Source organism: Herpailurus yagouaroundi, unplaced genomic scaffold (genome assembly GCF_014898765.1).
Source record: "Herpailurus yagouaroundi ecotype Mexico unplaced genomic scaffold, PumYag 246, whole genome shotgun sequence".
NCBI lineage: Eukaryota > Metazoa > Chordata > Mammalia > Carnivora > Felidae > Herpailurus > Herpailurus yagouaroundi.
Window position 1 is genome coordinate 10,946,391 of NW_024412463.1, and position 13,923 is coordinate 10,960,313.

Genomic DNA, 13,923 nt, shown 5'->3' on the forward strand with positions numbered 1-13,923 from the left:
TCGCTCTTTCCCTCTTCCTTCGCTCCCTCTGTTCCTGGCTCTTGGCATTCTTGTCCCAAGCAGACGTGTCTGCAGTGGGTGCTGGGGCCTTCTGCTCGGGGTCCTGTGATCCACTCTGTGGCTAAATTTTGAGGACATGCTTCTGAAGTCACAGTGGCGGATGCCTAGTTCAGTTCACTGGGCCGTTTTTATGGCCAGAAAACACTATGACCCTCTCTTCACATTGGCCCCCAAAAGGGGTGTCTCGTCCACTCCGGACACTCCCTCAGCTCCAGAGGCTGCTGAGTGGCAGCCTTCCTTCCTGGGGCAGAGCTCTACTGATCCTGCGTGGATTATGGAGGAGGGGTGTCCTAGTTCAGCCGACTCTGAGAGGCTTTGGGCATCCTTTGCAAGCACCTCCCTCAGCCTGTGCTGGTCTCTGCCCGCTTGTTTTCATTCCGGTCACCCTGCAACAGCCCCTGCTACAGTCATGCTAGTTCTGGGGTCCTCGAGACCCCGCGCTGCCTCTGCCACAGGATCTTTGCACATATTGCCGGTGTGGCCTGCCCAAGCCTCACAGGAGCTGTCTCATCCCTCAAATCGTAGGGGAAGCATTCCCTGCCCCACCAAATCTGGGTCAGGCTCTCCTTCGCCACCGGCATGCTTCCCTTGGGAGTGTTAACTTTCTGACCCCCCCAAACCCTAACCTCTACCTGGCAGCGACTGTGTTTGGCTTTGGGGCCTGTTGTATCTGTAAGTGAATTGTTTCTGGTACTAGGATGAGTGAGTGGGGTTACTCTCGTGAGCTCCGCGTGCGCAGAGCCGCGTTTAGCGTGGGGCAGCGCCTTCCCATAGACTCCACGCAGGTCCTGGGAGGGTAGGGCAGGCAGGGGGGCCACGGAATCTCCACCAACCACTCAAACAGTCCCTCCGAGGGGGTGTCAGCCAGAACACCAGGACGGCAGATACTGACACTTAGACGGCACACAGGAACCTGCGTCCGTGACAGATGGCCGGGCAGGTGCATCCCTGCCCTTTGTGTGGACCGGCAGCGTCCCAGCGGGGGGACCACGAGCCCAGAATGCCGATCGGACTCCGCTCTGCGCTGCCAACCTCCTGGCGAGGGGAGGGGAGCAGGGAGGCGGCCACAGCAATGAAATCCTGAAATCGGTGCGTTTTCTGGTGCTGAGCCCGCCCCCAGGGTCCAGCCAGGGGTCAGACGCAGCTGCCACCGGCTAAGTGTTGACACTCACGTCAGGAGCAGGGGGGACGATGGCGGGCGGTGAACGCAGCAGCTCACGCTCTTCCCTGGGCCTCTTCTCGGGACAGAGCATGGGCTTGAAGGTCAGATGCGTCCTGTCCAGGCCCCGCCTGCCTCCACAGCCAGACGCCAAGAGCTGCTGCGTCCACACCTCCGGCTGGGGAGGGGCAGCGGGGCCCCGGGTGTGGACGCAGATCCGTGGGGTCAGAATCCCAACTGCTGGCTGACCCCACCCATCCTGCTGGGCTCCCATCGGCACCCTGGGGACCCCCAGCCTGGTCTGGGGCCCCCTTACTGGCCTGCACAGCAGCCTGTGTGCCTCAACCAGCCCGCACACGAGCCTCCGCTCTGTTGTGCCCAGGTAGCCCCAGTGCCAGGCACCAGGAGGCCACGGATGTTTATGGGATGGGCGACCCTGCGTGTCCTTGGCTGAGAGCCTCTGCTCCCCTGGACCACCGCGTAAGACAAGCGGGCGTTTACCGGTCTGTCCTGTGCCTGGTGAGGCGCATCCCGGCCGCAGCGGGGACCGAGCCAGATGCTCAGAGAGGCCGCTGCTTGTCAAGCGCAGACCTGGGTTCAGGCCCTACCCCAGAGGGGCCCGGACGGGCGTGGACGTGGCCATGGCACACAGCCTCCCCGCAGCACACGTGGCACTGGTGATCTCTGGTGGCACAGGGTCAGCCAGGCGCTCACCGGGGAAGATCCTGGGGCAGGCGGCCCCCCCGAGTCCTGCCCCCAGGGCCCACTCCCCGGCCTCCCCCGCCATGCTGGCTGTGCAGGCCAGGCTGCCACCACGGGAGCCGGCCGTGGGGCCGTGGCTGTCTGTACTTAGATTATCGGTTTTCATGTCTCTCAGGACTCCTGTCTCTTGTCAGGTTTGTTTAAAACTAATGGAAGTAATTAGCAAGCCCTAGAGAGACGCGCGCAGCAGGTCGGGGCTGGAGGAGGACGATCCTGCGTCGCCGCCCAGGACAGGAGGACGCAGCTCCAGAGCAGGCCTCCTCCAGGGGTCCCGGGGACTCCGGGGGAGGGGGGAACGCGCCCTTTCCCCAGGGGCGACTTTCCCCTCGCAGGTAGTGCTGGGCCGCCCGTCCCAGAGGGGCTAGTGCTGTAGACCCCCTTCCCACCTGCAGATCTCAGGCCTCCCGGGGGCCTGGGGGGGGGCCGCAGCCCCAGCGACCAGGTGCAGGTACCACCCCAGCAGCACAGTTGGTGCTCGAGATACACACAGAGCCGGACTAGGAGGGCCTCCCTGCGGCGGCGTCCGGGAGCCCGCAGAGCCCATCTCCCCCTCCTGCCGCTTCGAGAGGGTGCGAAGCGTCTCCGGGCCTCAGTGTCCCCATCTGCAGAATGGGGACGATGCCGCCTGCCAGCTGTGCCTTCCTCTGGAGCGGGAGCGGCCGTGCCCAGCAGACCACCCGGCGTCCAGCTGAGGGGGCCCTTCCCAGAAAGCCCCGGCCTGAAGCAGGATGGACGTGCAACCCGAATCCACTCCGAGCAGGAGTTTCTCTGCGTTTGTTGGTTGTATCAACATCGAGGGAAACGTTTCTGACAGAATCTCCTGGGACTTTAAATTTTTTCTGGACTGACCCTGGCCGTTCCCCTCGCTGCCCGGGGCAGGGGGGGAGCGTTGTGGGGAGGCCTCGCCTCCTGTCATAGCGACTCTGTGCCCGCACTGTCCTCAGCCCCAGGGACACAGTGGGAAGCCGGGACAGTGGCCCTGCCCTCACATGCGTGGCCGTCCAGGTGGACACGGGCAAGAAGCACAAGGCTTCTCCCAGGCAGAACGGGGTGGTGCGCTGCAAGGGGCAGGGGGCGAGGGCTGGCCCGGCCCTGGGGTCCGGCGCCTTCGGGGTGGGCGGGTGTGGGAGGACCCCGCCAGAAACCTGCAGCTTGGGTGTCTGTCCCGAGCCAGCCTGGAAACCCAGCCAGGGTGGAGGCCATTCTCAGACCCCAATGCTGGCCTGGCCTGCGCAGGAGCTCACGGGCACGAGGCGCCAGGCAGCACCCTGACCCGAGGGTCGACAGGAGAGATGCTCCGGGCCATGTGGAGCTGCCTCTCCAGAGCCCTGACGTCTGGAGACCGAACCCCCTGCGGCTCCCGGCCCTGTGTGCCGGTGTCCAGGGGTTCCAGGCTGTGCCCCTTCCCACGTAAGCACCGTGGTCGTGGGGGCGACCCCTCCCAGAGGGCAGGCCAGGTGACGAATGGCTATAGCCAGGCTTCTCCGTGTGCCCAAAAGGGTGCCCAGGGAAAGGCACGGCCTCCCCAGGACCCACAGCACTGCTCTGTGGGGACTGGCCGGGGCCCTGTCAGACAGACCGGAAACACATCCACTTTTAACACCCACGAGCGTTGCGTGGCCGCCCGTGTGGGGCAGCCCTCCGTTTACCCCACGGGCTTGCTTGCTGGCAAGCTGCACGTCACAGGGCCTTGCGTGGCGCCACCTGTGGTGTCCCAGAGGATCCCCCGTCCCCTGGGGACACGCGCCGTCCGAAGGGCCCCTGGGGACGGCACTCTGCGTTTCCCGTTGGGGCCACACCACCTCTCCCTTGAGTTCACCCACACTCTCTGACGGTGTTTGGATGCCACAGCATCGCCCTTCGGTCTTGAAGAAATGCCGACCCTCCGTCGCTGTCCAGTTCCGTTAGCGTTGCTACAAATGTGCTTTCAGAGAACAAAGGGGCTTATTTACGTATTTTGTGCTAATCTCCCAACATTCCTAGGGCTGTCATTTGTACCCTTGTCAGTGACAATTGGGTGTCAGGAATGATTGATCCAGCTGAGTTTGCGACTGACTTTAATTTGCTTGCGAATGGTACCGTAAGAGCAGTCTGGAATTTTCTTGTCATTTGGAATGAAATTCCGTTATCCCCCCGTTGGGGGACATGCTTCTGGGGAGCCACGAGCCACCCAAGCCCCCGGCGCCCTCGCCTTCTGTGCCCCCCCCCCACCCCCGGAGCCCAAGCACACCCTCCCGCCCTCGGGCCAGACCGGGTGCAAACGCCGGGCTTCGTCCCGTTTGAAAACATTTTTATTCGCACCCCACAGTGGGAGGTGTGGTGACTGGGGGGACGTCTCAGGTGAAGCACGTGAGATGACGGAGCGAGTGCGTTATTTATGCTTTCAAGGCAAAGCGACAATACGAGGTGAACGCGGGAGAAACGCGTTATCCACTGTAACCGTGAGATGCGTTTTTTAGTTTCTGGAATAAATAGTAATTAAATCACGTAAGCGGTGACAGTGAAATTGCTTTAAAAAGCACTTCTCCGGCCGTAACTGCTGAGAGACCCACATTTTTATAAATACTACGTAACTTTATCCATCGTTTCTATCAGCAGAATGCGGCACTGGCTGCTGGCGCCTCATAATTTACCTACCGTGGTGGCGGTGGCGGTGGCAGAAGCGGTCGTGTAAAAAAAAAAAAAAAAAAAAAACCGCGCCGATATGGTCCCAGCGAACGCACGGCTCCCGAGGCGCCTTTTCCCGCGCGGAGCTACGATGACCGGCGACGGAGTCACTAGGAGGGGCGGGCATCTCGGCGCCTGATTCGTGGTCGGGAAGCAAAGCCGTGCACAGGCCACAGCGTCAGCGGGCCGGCTGCTTCAGCCTCCAGGCGTCCGGGTCGCCCGAAGGCCGCCGCCGGCCCCGGACCCGGCCCAGCCTCCCTGACAGAGCGCGCAGGGGTCGGGTGGGGTCCCTGAGGAAAGACACGCACCAGAGACCACAGCAGATCGCGGCCTCACTCAGAACACCGCTTTGGCCCACTCCTTGCCCAAACCCAGAGCCCTCGGGCTGAGGAAACGGACGCGTCGGGCCTCCGGAGGGTGCTGGGGGCACGAGGTTCGCAGGCAGTGAGCGGGGTCGGACGAGGGAGCGTTTGCGGGCAGAGCGTCCCCGTGGCGCCTCTAACGGCCGGACTCGGGGTGGACTGAGACGCGGTGACGGGGAGGTGGTGTTTCTGAGGCCGGCCACCCCTTCCCTGGGGGTAGAGAGAAAGCACGTTCCCTGAAGGTCAAGAAGTCGGCTAAATCACTGTTTTCCCCCGTGTTGCGCATCAGGAGACCCGCTGCTGAGGTGCAGCCCCGTGAGCGCCCGTGACGCCCCCCTGCGCCCCGGGCTGGTCCTGACCCTGTCTTCCTTTCCGCTTGCAGTCTCGTTCAGCAGCTGTCTGGGGACCAAGGGGACCCGGTATGAGACCAACAGCGTGGACTTCAAAGTGAGGGCGGACGGGACCGTCTTTGCCACCCGGGAGCTGCGGATCCCCTCCGAGCAGGTGGCCTTCACCGTGACCGCGTGGGACGGCCAGACGGCCAAGCGATGGGACGCCGTGGTGCGGCTGCTGGTGGCCCAGCCCTCGTCTGCGCGCCCGGCACACAAGGTAAGATGTGGCCCCACGCAGGGCTTGGCGAGCGGCCTCCCTCCTCTCCTTGAGGTCACTGTGGCACAGCATTTGCAGAGTCCCCTGAGCATGGGACACGCGGCCGGCTGTGTCTGCCCGAGAGGACCATCGGACGGCCGCCTTCCCGAGGGACGCTGGCCTCGCGGGCAGGCGCACAGGCCTGGTTTGATACGTGGCTCTCGCCCTCCCGACAGCCTTAAAACCCGAGGCCCCGCATTTCCGTGCCTCGCCGGGCGCCCCAAATTCTCCTACCCGCGGCATTGGCCTCAGGCCTGGGGCTGCTGGGTGAGCGGGAAGTTCCAGCTTGCTTGGCCCCCGGGACAGGCCTGTGACACCCGGGCATCAGCCAGCAGAGGGAGAACGTGGACCGAGACCCTCACAGCTAACAGGGCCCCCGAATTATCCTGATGCAATCCATGTATGCAGCGGGTGAGCAGAAAAGAACAGACCTTCAACTGCGTTCCCAGGCAGTCCCTCAGGAAAAGGCCCTGGGAAGCAGAGGGTTAAACCAAGGTGGTCATATGCCTTTCTGTAGATTTACCCAGGGCCCCAGGGGCAGGCCGTCTGCGAGCTTCCCAGGCCGGCTGATCAGGGAACCCTCTTCCTGGAACACCTTGCAAGATGGGTGGGCCAAGGAACCCACTTTGGGAAAACAGGGACCTGTGTGTTGTTTATCCTGTCTTTTAAACAAACTGGAGGTGGTTTACGTTTCGAAAGAGAAAGCGGCAGGGCACCCGGGTGGTCTGTCGGTTAAGAGTCTGACTCATTTCCGCCTCCGGTCGTGATCTCACGGTCCATGGGTTCGAGCCCCGCGTCGGGCTCTGTGCTGACGGCTCGGAGCCTGGAGCCTGTTTCGGATTCTGTGTCTCCCTCTCTCTCTGCCCCTCCCCTGCTCACCCTCTCTCTCGGTCTCTCTCAAAACAAATAAACTTAGAGAGAGAGAGAAAGTGGTGACGGGGCAGATAGCTCGCCCCCCTCGGTGATGGGCTGATCCGCCTGGGAAGGAGGTCAGGTGCCCTTGTGGGTATACTGAACCGGGCATGGAAACGTTTTCTAACACGGGTGCCCTAGAGACTCGCGAGCCTCACCATGTGGATGCTACAGACCCCAAGACAGACGGACGTGGTTTTCCATTCTTTCCCGAGTGATGATGACGAAGTGCCGATGAGAAAGGAGTGAGCAAGGCGGGCCCTGGGGCGGCCCTTCCCTCTAGGCGAGGGGCTGGCAGGGTCAAGGTTCACGTCCCTGATCGCAGTGCAGAAACCCTGAGCCTGTGAGCAGAGGGTAGAGTTCCTCAAAGCCTGTGGAAGGCCTCAGATGAAAGGCGCTAATTGAAAACATAATGACACCTTTTGTTCGGCGTGTTAATGAAGCGATTTCTGATGCAATTAATCCCGATTCCTCTCGGAAGGTGATTGCAATTAGTCCCCGCGACTAGAGCCCCTCCGGCCCCACGTCAGGCCCACCCAACAAGCACCCAGAGGGGGGACGGGGAATCCGTGTCCCAGGCTCAGACCATCCTGGGGAGTCTAGCTGCAAAGTGCTGTAGGGACAGCACCCCTGAGTGTGTGAAACGTGGCAGGCAGAGTCCCTGCAGCTCACCCAACCCAGCCCTTCTGTATTTATTCCACGTCACCTGATGGCGCCCCACTTCCTCTCACATTCAAACCAAGGGTACCTTGTCCTGACGTTTTAGGACCCTACCCAGGCCCTGCCCTAAGAGGTGGCCACTCCTCTGACCCTCAAAACGCCTGGAAGCAGGTGCTGTCACTGTCCCCACTTTACAGATAGGGACGCCGAGCCGTGCAACCACAGCCCCTTTGCTGCATGGGAGAATTATGTTCCAGAAAGGAGTGCAAACTGGCTTCCTAGGCACGGCTGAGCTCAGCATCAAAAGGAGCCTGGCTGCCCTGGGTTAAGGTTTAAATCGAGGCTCCAATTACTGGCTGATGCTTTGGGACGAGTCACATGACCTCTGGGAGGTTTCCTACTCTGGAAAATGGGATAACAGTAGGGTTGTCATGAGTATTACGTGAGATAATGTGAGTTCATGCAGATTGCAGACTCTGGAGAGCCCCTGCCACAAGGACAGGGCTCATTGCTGTCATCAGCATGGCCCCATCCCCCAGAGTCCTGTGGTCCTGTGCCCGTCACAGCCACTGGACCCTCCTCAGGGGGGTTCCCAGGGGCAGGGAGGAGGGTCTGTGCGAGACACTGAGTCACTTAGTTGGTAAGTCCCTACAGAGACCAATGCCAACCTTTGAATAAGGTCACCCTCTATACATGGATTAAGGTCGTGCCGTGTGGCTGATGTCCCTCCCCACCCACAAGAAGCAAAGTAAATCTTCTCTGGTGAAAAGTATCTCAGTAAGCCTCAAATTATCCCCGTCTTCTCTTACACACAATGTCTACCACTCAGCTAAAAGTCACTGGGCACCCTTGGGGACGGGACAAGGTACACAAAAGTCAGATACAGAAGACAGTAATGACCCTTAATGGCTCCAGGTGACAGAGTGGCTCCAGGTAACGGAGTTATCAGACAGATATGATAATAACTGCACTCACTGTGTTCAAGCACATTGAAGACAAGCTTTTGACAGAGGATTAGAAGAATAAAAAAGAACTGAGCTGTTTATGACTGAAAAATGTAACAAACGAAAGAAAGAGCTCAAAGAGTCCCATCTTCCTGCAGATTAGACCCAGTTGAAGAGAGGTTTAGTGAAGCAGAAAATATCAGAAGGAAGAGAGTAAACAGAGAGTAACGGGCATGGGAGAGGTAGCCCGGAGTTCTGACATGTGCACGCTCGGAATACGAGGGGGGATAAAATGGAACAGGAGTAATATTTGAAAACACAGTGGCAGAAGATATTCCAAAAACTGACAGCAGACATCCACACGTCGACTCGAAGCCCCGTGACCTCTAAGCGGGGTAACACAAAGAAAATTCTGGGTTAGCACAGTCCTGGTCCATTCAGGCCTCTGTAAAGAAAGAGCGTAGACGGGGGAGCTCGTAAACAACGGAGATGTATTCCTCACAGTCCTGGAGGCTGGAGGTCTGCGATCAGAGTGGCTGCGTGCTCAGGTTCCCAGGAGGGCCCTCTCTTGGACTGCTTCTCCGGACATCTTGTATCCTCAGCTGGCAGCGAGCGGATAGAGGAAACACCCTTGCTCATGACCTTTAGAAAGTCACTAATGGGAAGATGGCGGCGTAGGAGGACGCTGGGCTCACCGCGCGTCCTGCTGATCACTTAGATTCCACCTACACCTGCCTAAATAACCCAGAAAACCGCCAGAGGATTAGCAGAACGGAGTCGCCGGAGCCAAGCGCAGACGAGAGGCCCACGGAAGAAGGTAGGAAGGGCGGCGAGGCGGTGCGCGCTCCACGGACTGGCGGGAGGGAGCCGGGGCGGAGGGGCGGCTCGCTGGCCAAGCAGAGCCCCCGAGTCTGGCTTGCAAAAAGCGGAGGGGCCTGACGGACTGTGTTCCGACAGCAAGCGCGACTTAGCGTCTGGGAGGTCATAAGTTAACAGCTCTGCTCAGAAAGCGGGAAGGCTGGAGGACAAAGGGAAGGAGAGCTGCTGAGCTCCCTGACGACAGAGCTCAGTTTGGTGGGGAACAAAGGCGCTCGCCAGCGCCATCTCCCCCGCCCATCCCCCAGCCAAAATCCCAAAGAGAACCAGTTCCTGCCAGGGAACTTGCTCGCTCCGCGCAAACACCCAACTCTGCGCTTCTGCGGAGCCAAACCTCCGGCAGCGGATCTGACTCCCTCCTGCTGCCACAGGGCCCCTCCTGAAGTGGATCACCTAAGGAGAAGCAAGCTAAGCCTGCCCCTCCTGCCCCTGTGCACCTTGCCTACCCACCCCAGCTAAGACGCCAGATCCCCAGCATCACAAGCCTGGCAGTGTGCAAGTAGCCCAGACGGGCCACCCCACTCCACAGTGAATCCCGCCCCTAGGAGAAGGGAAGAGAAGGCACGCACCAGTCTGACTGTGGACACAGCGGTGGGCTGGGGGCAGACATCAGGTCTGACTGCGGCTCCGGCCACCAACTCCAGTTATACACCACAGCACAGGGGAAGTGCCCTGCAGGTCCTCACCACGCCAGGGACTATCCAAAATGACCAAGCGGAAGAATTCCCCTCAGAAGAATCTCCAGGAAATAACAACAGCTAATGAGCTGATCAAAAAGGATTTAAATAATATAACAGAAAGTGAATTTAGAATAATAGTCATAAAATTAATCGCTGGGCTTGAAAACAGTATAGCTGACAGCAGAGAATCTCTTGCTACAGAGATCAAGGGACTAAGGAACAGTCACGAGGAGCTGAAAAACGCTTTAAACGAAATGCATAACAAAATGGAAACCACCACGGCTCGGATTGAAGAGGCAGAGGAGAGAATAGGTGAACTAGAAGATAAAGTTATGGAAAAAGAGGAAGCTGAGAAAAAGAGAGATAAAAAAATCCAGGAGTATGAGGGGAAAATTAGAGAACTAAGTGATACACTAAAAAGAAATAATATACGCATAATTGGTATCCCAGAGGAGGAAGAGAGAGGGAAAGGTGCTGAAGGGGTACTTGAAGAAATAATAGCTGAGAACTTCCCTGAACTGGGGAAGGAAAAAGGCATTGAAATCCAAGAGGCACAGAGAACTCCCTTCAGACGTAACTTGAATCGATCTTCTGCACGACATATCATAGTGAAACTGGCAAAATACAAGGATAAAGAGAAAATTCTGAAAGCAGCAAGGGGTAAACGTGCCCTCACATATAAAGGGAGACCTATAAGACTCGTGACTGATCTCTCTTTTGAAACTTGTCAGGCCAGAAAGAATTGGCACGAGATTTTCAGTGTGCTAGACAGAAAAAATATGCAGCCGAGAATCCTTTATCCAGCAAGTCTGTCCTTTAGAATAGAAGGAGAGATAAAGGTCTTCCCAAACAAACAAAAACTGAAGGAATTTGTCACCACTAAACCAGCCCTACAAGAGATCCTAAGGGGGACCCTGTGAGACAAAGTACCAGAGACATCACTACAAATATAAAACATACAGACATCACAATGACTCTAAACCCATATCTTTCTATAATAACACTGAATGTAAATGGATTAAATGCGCCAACCAAAAGACATAGGGTATCAGAATGGATAAAAAAACAAGACCCATCTATTTGCTGTCTACAAGAGACTCATTTTAGACCTGAGGACACCTTTAGATTGAGAGTGAGGGGATGGAGAACTATTTATCATGCTACTGGAAGCCAAAAGAAAGCTGGAGTAGCCATACTTCTATCAGACAAACTAGACTTTAAATTAAAGGCTGTAACAAGAGATGAAGAAGGACATTATATAATAGTGACAGGGTCTATCCATCAGGAAGAGCTAACAATTATAAATGTCTATGCGCCGAATACCGGAGCACCCAAATATATAAAACAATTACTCATAAACATAAGCAACCTTATTGATAAGAATGTGGTCATTGCAGGGGACTTTAACACCCCACTTACAGAAATGGATAGATCATCTAGACACACGGTCAATAAAGAAACAAGGGCCCTGAATGAGACATTGGATCAGATGGACTTGACAGATCTATTTAGAACTCTGCATCCCAAAGCAACAGAATATACTTTCTTCTCGAGTGCACATGGAACATTCTCCAAGATAGATCATATACTGGGTCACAAAACAGCCCTTCATAAGTTTACAAGAATTGAAATCATACCATGCATACTTTCAGACCACAATGCTATGAAGCTTGAAATCAACCACAGAAAAAAGTCTGGAAAACCTCCAAAAGCATGGAGGTTAAAGAACACCCTACTAACGAATGAGTGGGCCAACCAGGCAATTAGAGAAGAAATTTAAAAATATATGGAAACAAACGAAAATGAAAATACAACAATCCAAACGCTTTGGGACGCAGCGAAGGCAGTCCTGAGAGGAAAATACATTGCAATCCAGGCCTATCTCAAGAAACAAGAAAAATCCCAAATACAAAATCTAACAGCACACCTAAAGGAAATAGAAGCAGAACAGCAAAGGCAGCCTAAACCCAGCAGAAGAAGAGAAATAATAAAGATCAGAGCAGAAATAAACAATATAGAATCTAAAAAAACTGTAGAGCAGGTCAACGAAACCAAGAGTTGGTTTTTTGAAAAAATAAACAAAATTGACAAACCTCTAGCCGGGCTTCTCAAAAAGAAAAGGGAGATGACCCAAATAGATAAAATCATAAATGAAAATGGAATGATTACAACCAATCCCTCAGAGATACAAACAATTATCAGGGAATACTATGAAAAATTATATGCCAACAAATTGGACAACCTGGAAGAAATGGACAAATTCCTGAACACCCACACTCTTCCAAAACTCAATCAGGAGGAAATAGAAAGCTTCAACAGACCCATCACCAGCGAAGAAATTGAATCGGTTATCAAAAATCTCCCAACAAATAAGAGTCCAGGACCAGATGGCTTCCCAGGGGAGTTCTACCAGACATTTAAAGCAGAGATAATACCTATCCTTCTCAAGCTATTCCAAGAAATAGAAAGGGAAGGAAAACTTCCAGACTCATTCTATGAAGCCAGTATTACTTTGATTCCTAAACCAGACAGAGACCCAGTAAAAAAAGAGAACTACAGGCCAATATCCCTGATGAATATGGATGCAGAAATTCTCAATAAGATACTAGCAAATCGAATTCAACGGCATATAAAAAGAATGATTCACCATGATCAAGTGGGATTCATCCCTGGGATGCAGGGCTGGTTCAACATTCGCAAATCAATCAACGTGATACATCACATTAACAAAAAAAAAAGAGAAGAACCATATGATCCTGTCAATCGATGCAGAAAAGGCCTTTGACAAAATCCAGCACCCTTTCTTAATAAAAACCCTTGAGAAAGTCGGGATAGAAGGAACATACTTAAAGATCATAAAAGCCATTTATGAAAAGCCCACAGCTAACATCATCCTCAACGGGGAAAAACTGAGAGCTTTTTCCCTGAGATCAGGAACACGACAGGGATGCCCACTCTCACCGCTGTTGTTTAACATAGTGCTGGAAGTTCTAGCATCAGCAATCAGACAACAACAGGAAATCAAAGGCATCAAAATTGGCAAAGATGAAGTCAAGCTTTCGCTTTTTGCAGATGACATGATATTATACATGGAAAATCCGATAGACTCCACCAAAAGTCTGCTGGAACTGATACATGAATTCAGCAAAGTTTCAGGATACAAAATCAATGTACAGAAATCAGTTGCATTCTTATACAGTAACAATGAAGCAACAGAAAGACAAATAAAGAAACTGATCCCATTCACAATTGCACCAAGAAGCATAAAATACCTAGGAATAAATCTAACCAAAGATGTAAAGGATCTGTATGCTGAAAACTATAGAAAGCTTATGAAGGTAATTGAAGAAGATTTAAAGAAATGGAAAGACATTCCCTGCTCATGGATTGGAAGAATAAATATTGTCAAAATGTCAATACTACCCAAAGCTATCTACACATTCAATGCAATCCAAATCAAAATTTCACCAGCATTCTTCTCGAAGCTAGAACAAGCAATCCTAAAATTCATATGGAACCACAAAAGGCCCCGAATAGCCAAAGTAATTTTGAAGAAGAAGACCAAAGCAGGAGGCATCACAATCCCAGACTTTAGCCTCTACTACAAAGCTGTCATCATCAAGACAGCATGGTATTGGCACAAAAACAGACACATCGACCAATGGAATAGAATCGAAACCCCAGAACTAGACCCACAAACGTATGGCCAATTCATCTTTGACAAAGCAGGAAAGAACATCCAATGGAAAAAAGACAGTCTCTTTAACAAATGGTGCTGGGAGAACTGGACAGCAACATGCAGAAGGTTGAAACTAGACCACTTTCTCACACCATTCACAAAAATAAACTCAAAATGGATAAAGGACCTGAATGTGAGACAGGAAACCATCAAAACCTTAGAGGAGAAAGCAGGAAAAGACCTCTCTGACCTCAGCCGTAGCAATCTCTTACTCGACACATCCCCAAAGGCAAGGGAATTAAAAGCAAAAGTGAATTACTGGGACCTTATGAAGATAAAAAGCTTCTGCACAGCAAAGGAAACAACCAACAAAACGAAAAGGCAACCAACGGAATGGGAAAAGATATTTGCAAATGACATATCGGACAAAGGGCTAGTATCCAAAATCTATAAAGAGCTCACCAAACTCCACACCCGAAAAGCAAATAACCCAGTGAAGAAATGGGCAGAAAAC

General features: G+C 54.0%; 1 protein-coding gene across 1 annotated transcript in view; it reads left to right on the top strand.

Moving 5' to 3' along the window:
* The first annotated feature begins 2,599 nt into the window (after window positions 1-2,599).
* Window positions 2,600-13,923, top strand: part of CDH4 (cadherin 4) — a 166,175-nt gene continuing 154,851 nt past the window's right edge. Inside the window, exons 1-4 of the mRNA XM_040459752.1 lie at window positions 2,600-2,757; window positions 2,926-3,098; window positions 3,218-3,391; window positions 5,300-5,619. Coding sequence (XP_040315686.1) covers window positions 2,600-2,757; window positions 2,926-3,098; window positions 3,218-3,391; window positions 5,300-5,619 — 825 coding nt within the window. The remainder of the gene's footprint in view (window positions 2,758-2,925; window positions 3,099-3,217; window positions 3,392-5,299; window positions 5,620-13,923) is intronic.